General features: G+C 35.1%; 2 protein-coding genes and 1 long non-coding RNA gene across 5 annotated transcripts; 2 read left to right on the top strand and 1 right to left on the bottom strand.

Moving 5' to 3' along the window:
- The first annotated feature begins 730 nt into the window (after window positions 1-730).
- LOC106157436 (COP9 signalosome complex subunit 4) lies at window positions 731-11616 on the top strand. 3 transcript variants are annotated; one of them, XM_013533071.2, is made up of 11 exons: window positions 731-882; window positions 1737-1816; window positions 2112-2263; window positions 2612-2715; window positions 8466-8619; window positions 8886-9036; window positions 9425-9509; window positions 9725-9810; window positions 10023-10138; window positions 10619-10703; window positions 10961-11616. In XM_013533071.2, the coding sequence occupies exons 1-11, from the start codon at window positions 812-814 to the stop codon at window positions 11089-11091; spliced, it is 1215 nt and encodes a 404-aa protein (XP_013388525.1). In that variant the 5' UTR covers window positions 731-811; the 3' UTR covers window positions 11092-11616. The 3 variants fall into 3 exon arrangements, with proteins under 3 accessions (XP_013388525.1, XP_086859341.1, XP_086859342.1); XM_087003215.1 differs by lacking the exon at window positions 731-882 and adding an exon at window positions 889-1074; XM_087003216.1 differs by lacking the exon at window positions 731-882 and having other exon boundaries at window positions 1779-1838.
- On the top strand, window positions 2789-4727 carry LOC147763423 (uncharacterized). Its single transcript, XM_087003217.1, has 3 exons — window positions 2789-3107; window positions 3669-3723; window positions 4224-4727. Exons 1-3 carry the CDS (start codon window positions 3040-3042, stop codon window positions 4425-4427), a joined length of 327 nt encoding a protein of 108 aa, XP_086859343.1. The 5' UTR covers window positions 2789-3039; the 3' UTR covers window positions 4428-4727.
- LOC147763422 (uncharacterized) lies at window positions 4720-8138 on the bottom strand. The gene is made up of 3 exons (XR_015332677.1): window positions 7625-8138; window positions 6588-6717; window positions 4720-5871 (listed from the first exon to the last, which is right to left on the bottom strand). It is a non-coding gene; the product is annotated as an uncharacterized LOC147763422 (long non-coding RNA).
- Window positions 11617-11883: the final 267 nt, after the last annotated feature.

Genomic DNA, 11883 nt, shown 5'->3' with positions numbered 1-11883 from the left:
TATAAACACCTACATCTCATCAATAAAGCCCCAAATATCTACAGCTATTCAAAAAGCATTTCTGACATCACAGTCTGAAGAAGGGGTGGGGGAGTTTTTTATTTTAATTTTTATTTCATCCTTAATGTTGAGAAAGCCACCGTCTTGTACCTAAAGAAAACTACAAATGACCAAACACACCTGCCAGTCACTATTAAGATCCAAAATAATGTAGCGTTTCATTTTTCCCCAAAAGTAAAAAAACTGCCATATCCGGACCTATAAAAATCAGCCAAAACTTGACAATTTTCAGATTTATATATAGTATGTACATGAAGCCAGACTTAAATAATTTGAAATTAGTGTCTCATGTAAAATTCCTTCCTTTTATTTACATACTATTTATAAGACTCACCTTAGTGCCCACCACCCCCTTTTTACCTCATGTTTGTGCCATCCGAAGATAAAGACAACATATTTGGCAATCTTTTTGAGTTTTTAATCCCGAAATTTTAGTAAATGAAACAATTAATGAAAGCAAATTTAAATTATTTTTTTTTTACAAATAAAATTCAAAATGGCTTTAATAAGTATTTTTCATTTTTGTTGAATTAAATCTGATCAGACAGCATCGGTTATTTGAAATGAGAAGTCCGTGTTCGCCAATGTTGAATAGCTTTAATTTCAATACATATATACTATGCGCTCTGCTATTTATATTGTATGAGTACTATATACGCTTAGCAGAACACATCAAATACAACAACAGCTGGCAACACAATGCCACTAGCGGAGATGAGAGCAATTGCGTTTGTTGCGAAAGACAAACAACATGGCTGACGTGAAAAAGGAACTCGCCGCTTTGAGCTCTGGTGGTGGCTCTCACAAAGATTTAACAGAAAAGTAAGAATGAAATAGTTTTGAAATGCTGCCATTAGTAAGCGTGAACATAGTGATCAGCCTTGTCAACAGCACACAAGAAGAAGGAGCTGTGGCGACGTGGTTAATCTTTGTAGACCCACGGCTGCTTCTTGACTGTCTGATAAATATAATTAATTATACATGTAGAGGCTTTCTGTTCTCTGGGCATTGCAGGTAGGCACCATTGAACTTCACAGCAATGAACCTTGATCTGAACAGACTAAGAAGTGTTTGGCAAAATCAACCTACGAACCAATGGCTAAAGCCACAATGCAATGAATCATTGGAACTATGAATATTCAGATTATTGGAACGCTTGATTCATTTGAACTTCAGTTTTAAGTCCCCATGCTCTTGCTTACTGCTGGCAAAATATCCGAAGTCGATGAAATTCATCTCTTTGTATCCTTGCACCATTATTCCCCAGCATCGGTACTCTCCCCCCTCCCCCTAGCTGCACCTTTACTATACATGAACTTGCATTGTTTCTCCCCATTGATGAAAATGCGACATGTAAAACAATATTATTCATCCAAAAACCTTACCTTAAATATGTGGACCTGAGAGAGAGAATTTTTTTTGAATTGTCAATCAAAATTCATTGCTCAGGGAAGTGACATACAGTAGGTGCTGGGGAGTATCAATGCAGAGACTTAATGAGTTGACCATGTAGACTGTGAAGGCTCTCTTCCAGCCATTGTTCAATATTCAGTTGAGATAAAAGTGAAACTGTGATGCTCACATGAAGTTTTATTTAAAATGTAAGAAATGGAATAGGTTTAGATTTTATATTTGTATATATTTTGAAGCCATTAACGACCCCATTAACTTTTTAGGTACAGAGCAATATTTCTGAACATATGCAAATGCCAAGGATCAAGTCTGGTGGAGAATTTAAAACTGTTCACAGAGTCTAGTAAGTGTTTTTACAGAGTCTAGTAGTCTAAGTGTTTCCTGCCTTTAATGATAAAACACATTCCATGAGAGGCTTAATTTCTGTTTCTTTATTTATGTACTTGTTGCAATCTGGAATTGAAATGAAATGAAATGTATGCCATATTAATGCAGCATTCAGTCCCTAGCTTCTACACTGTATAAGGTCAGTAGCATAAAAAGAATAAGTTGGAGAATGTTCAACCTTTACCATCATTGGTGAAGTCATTGATTTATTGTCTGGTTTAACATTTATGTATTTATTTGTTCCTTCCTAGTGCTCAATGAAAATGTAAGTCTTGTGATTTCGCGCCAAATCCTCACAGAGTTTTGCAATCATCTAACACAGCTGGATGAGGAAGTTGCCAAAGATGTGTGTCATTTCTTTCTTGAGAAGATTCAGCCAAGGGTGATTTCATTTGAAGAGCAGGTACATTTTTACTCATGCTTTTTAAAAATGTAAACTGTGTAGGTTTCTCAAATTTAACCATGATTCAAATTTAAATGGTAATTGATATGTATAGCAATCTAGAACTTACTTAAAGGGATATTGAAAAAGGCTTATATCTTCCCATCATGTGAAAAAGGGGTTTTTCCTGTTTTTTAATCCTTTCTTCAGGCAGTGTCATCTCTCTTAAGCTGCACAGATTGTGAAGTAATTGTTCTTTTTCAGAAAATACATCTTGAACACACAATCTGAATTTTGTGGTCATTTTGACATAACAGTCTTAGTCCTCAACACAATACCAGCTTTGAAATATTTGATTTGATTTTCTAGGTTGCAGCCTTGAGGCAACATTTAGCAGGGATATATGAGAGAGAGCAGCGATGGCGAGAAGCAGCCAGTGTGTTGGTGGGAATCCCAATGGAAACTGGACAGAAGTGGGTGCTTTTTCATATTTGGAGAACAGGGGGTCTTGTTTATTATTGACAGACTATCCCCAAAAGTTTTTTTTTATTGATTAAAGGGACAAAAAATAGGATTAAAAACGCCTTTTTAGTGCATGGATTGCTTCTTATTTAACTTATCTGAGAACAATTGCTATGGGTAAAGCATAAAATGGCAGGTAAATGGCCTTAATCAATATCGAAAAAAAGAATCATATTCACCGTCCACTTTCGAACCCCGGGCGTCAGCCATCTTGACACAGTTTGAAATAACGCGGCATCTCGACTCAGATACGAGATGTAAACAATGCAGACAGCATGTCTCACTCGACTGCGAAGGTGAGCGTGGGCGAGAAGAAGAGGAATTGTTCACAGAATCTTTGCAGGTAAGCGGGTTATAGTCACTCTAGATGTGCTTTAAAATGGGAAGGTGGCAGGAAATAAAAATATCTAGCAGTGGAAGTTTAAAAGCGTAAATAACTGCTACATTTCCTCGGATAACGCACTCGAAGTCCCCAAACCACTCCCACTGCGTACTACGTAGTTACATGAAGCGTGGTAGTGCACTTTGACCCTGAGGTATATATAGTTCTGTAAACCAGGAAGAATACCGTTTTCTGCTCAATGTGGTCATCTACCAGTACTTGCAGACGAACCTCACACCATATTCCCGCAGGGGAATCCCATGAGATATACAATGTAACTCGAGTACTACATACTAGTTGGGATAGAGGGTGTTCTTTGTACAACACGTAACTCATTTGTAAATGTATTAATATTGTCAGATAAGATAAGATAAGAGTTTATTTAGCCAATTATAAAAATCGGAAATCATTTTAATTTTGGAGCAATTTAAAGAGTAAAATAATAGAATAATACAATAAATAAATAAATATATGAATATGATTATAAGGAATGAATATGATTACAAGGAATGAATTTTTTAGCCTTTCAGAGGAGGAACTGGTTGATACACCCCTTCAAGCACGAAGGAGAGAACAGGTATGTTAATAATTTTAGCAATACACCAGGTAACAGGGGCGGATCCAGGATTATTTGAAGTGGGGGGGGGGGGGGGGGGGAGGGGGGGTCCGCGGATGCAAAGCCGACCCTCTAGTTGCCGTGGGGTTCTGGGTCCGCTTAAAATTTTTGCTATTTTAGAGGGCGAACAGTGCCATTTGGTATGGTTTAGTACTATCGATTAGCTTGTCAAAATTCTAATTGCAAATGGGGAATATTAGTGTGATTTTTTTTTACATCAGTTCTTTAAAACCATGTGTGATTATGTTATTTCTTCTTGTGGCCTTTATGATCTAATGCAGCTATAGCTATTTAAATTTAATTATTTTGTGCCATAATCAGACATCTTCTTTATCAAAAGCTGGTTATCATGTAGTGATCATGCCCTCTAATTTGTTAATTTTTGTTAAAGAATAGTGCTGTTATGATAATATCAATACATTTTTTCTTTATAACCATTTAATGTAATTTTACTATTACAGTGCCTCAAGTTATATCTGGAAAACTCACACCAGGAAGCACTCCAATCTTACAATACTGCTTCACTTCAATGTCGGCGTGACAAGTTGTGCAAAAGACTGCTACAAAAAATGTGCACTAATGACCATATAATCCACCACCTTTTACCAAAACTGAGTGAACAGTTTTATATAATAATGCCCACGTATTTTAAGTGCCAAGACTGAGATCACAGAGAGCCTCAAGGACTTTTATTTTCTGGGCATTGTCAACTCTTCAATAATTAAAGAATTTTGCCAAATACATCTAAAGATTCAATTCTCATGCAATTCTTGAAAACTTTTTTAGAATATATTTTAATGTCGAACATGTTTTTCTAAGAACTAGGCCTTTAGTAAATTAACAACATGTACTATCCAACTGTTATTATTATTAACATATTGTTATGTACAAAGCATAAGCTGCAGTATCAATGTAACATTAACTGGGTAGAGATTATGAATGAAATAAAAGTTTAAATATTGAAACATCTTTTATTTATATTTCAAATATTTGGCAAAAATACAAGAATAAAGTTTGCTACATAAGTTTGGAATTTGGCCAAATCATCTTTATTATTACCCGTCACATGTAATGAATAAGACATACACAGATTTTGTAAGCTAGAATGCATAATTATTTTCGTACTTATTAATGCTTTCTTCATAAATAAGCCTTCCATTCAAGCATTCACAAACTTTCACATTGTGCAGTACACTATAGTATGGTAACATTTTTGAGAGAGACTTATTAACAGCCGGGCTATCATGTTAAGAGTCTGATGTACATGCAGACCCATGAGGATTGCAGATCAACAAATTATCCCCTCTCTGTCAGTGTATTGACTCATGTGAGCTGACACAAAAATCTCCATGCAAAGGGATGTGTCATGAGAAAGGACTAACCCCACTTACACAAACATAAATTGTTTCATCAGAAGATATCCACACATACTTTTCCAAGATGTGCAGGGAATAAATAGAAAGGTATAAATATTTCTTTAAAAAATACAGGCATGGCTTCCCTGCATGAATTCTAAATAATGGCTTTGTGGAGAATTGAATACAGGCACAAGTGTTCACTCAAACCATTTTTGTAGGTCTTAAAAGAAATGACATACAGTCACTTGCCAAATACAGAATTTTATGCTGGAACAAAGTCACAAAACTGCAACTGGTGATCTTACAAAATCTGACAACACACTGGTTTAAAATCAAGTTGAAGTCACAATATGCCACCAGTACCATATTCCATAATACAGTTGATGTCATCTAGATTTAAGAAGTAAATGCTGGACCAAAATGGTTTATTCTCAATATCAGGCATATGACTTAGTTTTGGGAGGAAAGACCACCTTGATTTCCAATCTGTCTGCATTATAGCATACATGTCAGTGCTAGATGGTTTGAAGTCAGCAGATTATGCTTTGTCACATTGGCAAGATGAGTTCACTGAATATATCCTGTAAGCAGCACTCGAAAGTCAGGAAAAGTCTCTCGCTATCCAACTCGTCCCCGCTTTGGACCCTCAAGAAAAGTTCCTCTTTTTTTGGTGGAGAGCCATGGAGTTCCTCTTCCATGTAAAAACTCTTCTTCAGGACATCATACTGGCAGTTGTTCATAACCTTAAGGTCTAAAAAAGCAAATCAAAATAATAATAATAATCATAATAATAATTTATTAAGATTGCAACCCAGTGGGTTGAAGTTGTACATAGTGTTAAGAAAATTATAATGAAAATAAAGTGAATATTTGCTTGAATAAAACTGAGTTAAAAGACTGCTAATTGAACTTTAAAATTATTGTACTTAGGATAAAAGACAACATAATACTATTGGAAATTTAAAAGTGCATATGGAATAAAAGAGCATCGGAATCTGTCGGTCTTAAATTGTGGCACTTTGTTACTATTGTTTGATCTTAAAAGACGATTGGATTGCTCAATAAAGATGTGATTCAGTTTGTCAGAGAATTCAGTTATTTTGTAAAAGAAAGTTTTGAACAGATCTCTTCATTTATATAAAGTACACATATTTGCCAAGTTCAGGGTTTCATCATAGTGTAGGTCAGGGAAAATAATCTTCAAAGCACGAGTTTGGTCAGTCTCTAAGAGTTTGCATTGCTCTATAGTTAGTCCTGGATGCCACACAGGGCAGGCATATTCTAGAATTGAGTGCACAATACTTTGGTAAAGCTTAGCTCGTTTCAGTTGAGGGAAGAAATAGAGTCTTGCATTATGTTTACATTATGTGTTGCCAATTTGGAAAAAAAATTGATAAAAGAGAAATCATGCACCTATAATGCCTAATATATGATGAGTGAATATCAGCTTATTAAAATTCTGCTTACTCTAAAGACATGTTTTAGTCCCATGTTGGATCATCAGGATCCTTTAATTCCCTCTTCTTCAGCATCTTCCTCTTATTCCATCTGCACTTCTTCCAGTTCAGGCATCCCATAGGAAAAAGTTACCTTGATACTGCAACCAAAAAAAAGCAACAGTACATAAAAGAAAGATAATCAAGTTTGAGAAAAATCATGTAAAAACATAACTGAAATAAGTATAAAATTCAACTGAAATAAGTATAAATTCCATTTTTCTCAATATGATCACCTTAAATTATCTAGACTGTCATCTTCAACTGCACTAGTATTAACTACAACTTAATTTTGAAGTTTCTTGATCACTTCATATTGGTTTAATCTCCGAAATACTGGTTGGACTCTAAAGTTAAAATTGTATGATCTAAATTATTACTCTGGACTATTTATCCATTTACAGATGTACTAAACATAAACATGCAATATCCCCTTTCTGATTTATTTATTTATTTTTAATGTAAAAAGGAAACTTAATTGCCTTTAGAATATAAAATCAAAATACTATTCAAAGATATTTTCAATTATAGTTGACATGCCATTTAAAACTGAGTTAAACTTATATACAATAACAGCTTCTGCACATTCATTTTGGGATTAAGATGCCTAAAGAAATAGCATCTTGGTCATACGTCTTAATTACTGTGTTTTGTATGCCCAGATGTAAGAGGCACAAGAAATGTGCCCTCGGTAAGTCAACAATTCGCCCCGGCCATGGTAATGTACATGTAATGAAACCAGTATCTCCCACCATGTCCATTTCCAAACTTTCTTTGCTGTATAAACTTACCCAAACCCTGTCAGAGTCGACATATGAGCAACACTTGTAATTCCTGTTATCGATACCACTCATATCGATTAGTTACAATTTCATGGCATATTTTGACAGACGAGCCTGACAATCGTTAAGAAATACAACGAACACACGTAAATAAACATTAATATCTGTGCTTAATAAATATTTTTACTGGTGTCTTATCTCAAACATAATTGTAAATGGTACTCACCAATCCAGTAAATACTTCGCGGCCAGGCGATCCTTCGTATCCATGCAAGCAGGTTAATTTTCATCTGCCTTCTTCCTCGCCGGTGTTTATTGTTTGCCTGTCGTACATTTGCTGATACACTGTTTTACGCGCATTTTATTTTTCTGGTGTTGACTTTTGTAAAGAGTGTTTTCTTTTTCTTTTTGTTATCTTTCTTCCCTTCTTCGAAGGAGTCTCAACTAATTCAGCCTCCTGTTCCATGTGCTTTCCCGGCAGCTTGAACTAGTTTTAACTAGGTCGCAATACGAGAATCTCGCGATATCCGGAAGTCTAGAGAGCTCAATAATGAAAATGGAGGTGGTTGTTGGTAAACCTCCGCTTAAGCGGAGGTTTTCTTTTTATTGTATTTTCCAAAAATGTTACAGAGCGATGGCGAGTGCCGGGAATGATAAATTAAAGGTTGGTAAATCGCGGAAAAGTACTGTTAACCTCAGGATAAATCGGGATAAATCAATTTTGGCGCGAAAATCCTCTTTTGTGTCCTTTTAATGTTTTAAAAAGTGAAAGTTTTTTGAAGACAACTGAATACAATATTTTTGATATTCTTCTTTTGATGCTTCTTGTTCTTTGAAGGGTTATTTTATTAGTAACTTGTTATAAAGCCTTGGGTGTTATTTGACTTGTTGGTCACTTTCAGCTAGTATTAGTGCTGCTTAAGGAGACTTGCATTTTACACTGATATTTAACAAGTTAAAATTAAGTTATTATATTAAAAAGAAAAATTCCCATGCAGATGTTTCAGCCAAATTGAAATTTGTTTCTTTGCCAAGTTCTGTCAGCTTTTTTTGTTTTAATGCTTTAGGCAGTACACAACAGACTATAAATTACAAACCTACCTGAAGATTGCGCAGCTCTACCTAGAGGATGATGATCCAGTGAATGCAGAGGCTTATATTAACAGGGCATCTTTACTGCAAGCTGATACTCAGAATGAGGAGTTACAGGTCTACTATAAGGTTAATTTGTGTTTTTATTTTAAGGAAGATGGATGAACTTGGCTTTGAAAAAGGAGTAGGATAGGTAATTTGTGATCATAAGTCACTTCAAGTGGAATATATTTGGGGTCCACTAGAAATGTTCTAGGTCCTGTTTCTCTGAAGAACTCGAGTGGAAAATATGTCTGTGCTAAGCAAAATAACAACCATAGCAAAGCTTCAAGTTGTTTTGTAAAGCAAGCCACTGGAACCTCTTATTCAAATTGTTGAGTAATTCTTTCTTGCAGGCCTGCTATGCTAGAGTACTTGATTACAGAAGGAAGTTCATTGAAGCAGCACAGAGATATAATGAGCTTTCTTATAGGAGTATTATTGCAGAAAAAGAACGGTTGGAGGCTTTGAAAAATGCTCTGATTTGCACGATATTGGCATCAGCAGGTATGGACTTTTTTTTTTCTTTTTTTTTTTAATTTATTGTTGGAAAATGGAGTCGAATGTTGGTACCAAGATGTATATTGCTCTACTATTTTTACATATGGACGAGGTTGTAAAATTAAAGAATAAATAAATTTAATACGTCCCCGCAACTTGCAATCATTTTTATGTAGACACATAGGATATAAAACTAGCAGAGTTTTATGAAGATATCCTACAAATCTCATTTTGCTTTTTAACAAGTAAAACCCTCTCTTCCTGATGTAGATCTTAATATATAGCGTGTAATATTAGGGTTCTTTCTAATTTATTACACTCACTGGTTTTTGTGCACTTGTGTTGGTCTTGGGAGTTTTTCACTGAGATGTTTGCTGATGGGTCTTTTCTTCAGGACAACAGAGGTCAAGAATGCTAGCCACATTGTTTAAGGATGAAAGGTGCCAGCAGTTGCCAATATTTGGGATACTAGAAAAAATGTAAGAAATGATTCAATTTATGAATACATGCAAGGATTTTGCTATGTCCTTGTGATATTGTTTGTCCGTGAACACATTAGGATTTGAAGATAAGGTAAAATTTCATACTAGAATTGTATGAACAAATACTTTCATAACCTATTTATGCATAAATTGAGAAGTCACCGACTTCTTTGATATCACAGTATTTCTCACCAAGGTAACACTATTTCCAGGTATTTGGATCGGATAATCAGAAGTAGTAACCTACAAGAGTTTGCTGCATTGCTCCAGTCTCACCAGAAGGCCATTACTTCTGATGGTAAGTAGAGCTCACAAACAAAAACATATATATTCTTTCCTCAAAGCCAGTACAGTGTTCTTGTTGTTGAATTAAGGCTAGAAATGGTGCTAACTTCTCACATCAACACGATTTGGCATGGTCACAGGTTTTAGTTCATCTAGCACCAAGAAAAAATAGGCTCTCGTGGGCCTGTAAGTGTATGTATTGTAAGTTTGTGCTATTTTCTATAGGTTCCACCATTCTAGACAGAGCAGTCATTGAACATAATCTCCTCTCAGCAAGTAAACTATATAATAACATATCATTTGAAGAACTTGGAGCATTGCTGGAAATACCTCCTACAAAGGTAACAAAATTTAATTTTTAAAAAGATTCTTTATGTATATTATAATAGATTTATTTTTGATAAATTTTTGAATGAAAATGCGCACATTTAAGGATGCTTGATGATGGTTTTATTGGGTTTCTACAAAAAATAATACAATCATGGGTATGGAATCTAATGTGACAAAACAATTCCTTGATATTATGTTGCAAGAAGCTTTTAAGATTGTCTGTGACACTTTGGCATATGAAACATGTACTCAGTTGCCTTCATTACCATGTCACTACATGGTAGCTGGGTGGTGCTCTGGAGTTAATGCATATTCAGCTGCCCTGTCAATACAGTGCATCTTGCACTTGAGGATCATAAGAGATGTTCACTTCATGACTGCTTTTACTGGTGATTAATCATGATTTTTTTCATATGTTCACCACATTCTTATATCTTTGAAGTGTATTTTTATATGGGCTTTATACTTCATATTGCATTTCTTCGTTTCAGGCTGAAAGAATTGCCTCTCAGATGATCAGTGAAGGAAGGATGAATGGGTACATTGACCAGATAGATTCCATACTGCATTTTGAAGGTAACATATATTAGACAGGTTATCTTAAACATTAAGATGAACAGATAGTTTTACTTCACGGCTCCAGCCACATCTGTCCAACTTGTTCACATTGTATTGTTTTATTTAAACAGGGTTTAACCTTAAACTTGGAATGGATTTGTCAGCTTCACCTGCTTATTCCCCTCAAATGGTATACTTTGCATGCAGTCTATACACATTGGTCTGTTTGTTGTCTAGTCTTAAATATATGTTGAATTTAACTTTTCAACTTCCAGATCGGGAGACACTACCAATGTGGGACAAGCAGATTCAGAGTCTGTGTCTTCAGGTGAACAATATCATTGAAAAGATAGCCCAGCATGCACCCGAATGGCTGGCTAAAGCTAATGATGAACAAATGACATAATGAATTAATGTCATTGAAAAAACTAGATTTAAAACAAACGACGGTAGTCTGAAAATTTGTATGTGAAACTGTGGATGTGATTATCTGACATACATGTATGACATGATATGTAAGGCATGGGGTATACTGTGCCCTTTTTGGGCTTGAACATTTTAAATGTTCGATACCCTTAAGATAAAATGATTTTTTCTTAAGGATACTGTCAGTGTGTATAAATTTTATACTGTTAGAAAGGATATACATGTCTGTATGAAGTACTGGGGTATGTTTTTGTTATGCATGCATGCACCATTATACCCACCGTTTTTCAGGGGCAGAAATTTCCTCACATAGCTCAAGTGCATGATGCACAGTTCTGTTTCCTTTGCTATTCATGAGCCACATGTCAAAAAGATGAGCCAGTGAAAGATTGTGTTCAGTGTAATGTGTACTACTTGAGGATGGGTTTGTGCATAGATAACAGAACACACCCAAGCATTACAGATATGTGTGAATTGCCTTATCCATGATATCCTTTAAAAAATTTTGTAACCTTTTTAAAAGAAAAAAAAAAAATTAAGACCATTACTGATGTGTAAAGACAGCATTACAGCCAGTGGGAATTGTAAAAAATAATAACAATGTTGTACTTGCACATCTATATGAAGCTGCTGGATGTAATGAATGTATAGAACCTTGATGTAATGCTAATTTCTCATTTGTTGTCGTCTTGGGATTAAATGCGGAGTTGAAAGGATTATATCAAGGGTCTGGCTGTAATATGGGATGGATTAAAAAAAAAGCAAGCACACA

The sequence above is a fragment of the Lingula anatina genome, chromosome 2, assembly GCF_051362555.1.
Source record: "Lingula anatina isolate TDL-2025a chromosome 2, LinAna3.0, whole genome shotgun sequence".
Classification (NCBI taxonomy): domain Eukaryota; kingdom Metazoa; phylum Brachiopoda; class Lingulata; order Lingulida; family Lingulidae; genus Lingula; species Lingula anatina.
Note: the sequence above shows the minus strand (reverse complement) of the source record. Positions and strands in the feature narration are given on the sequence as shown.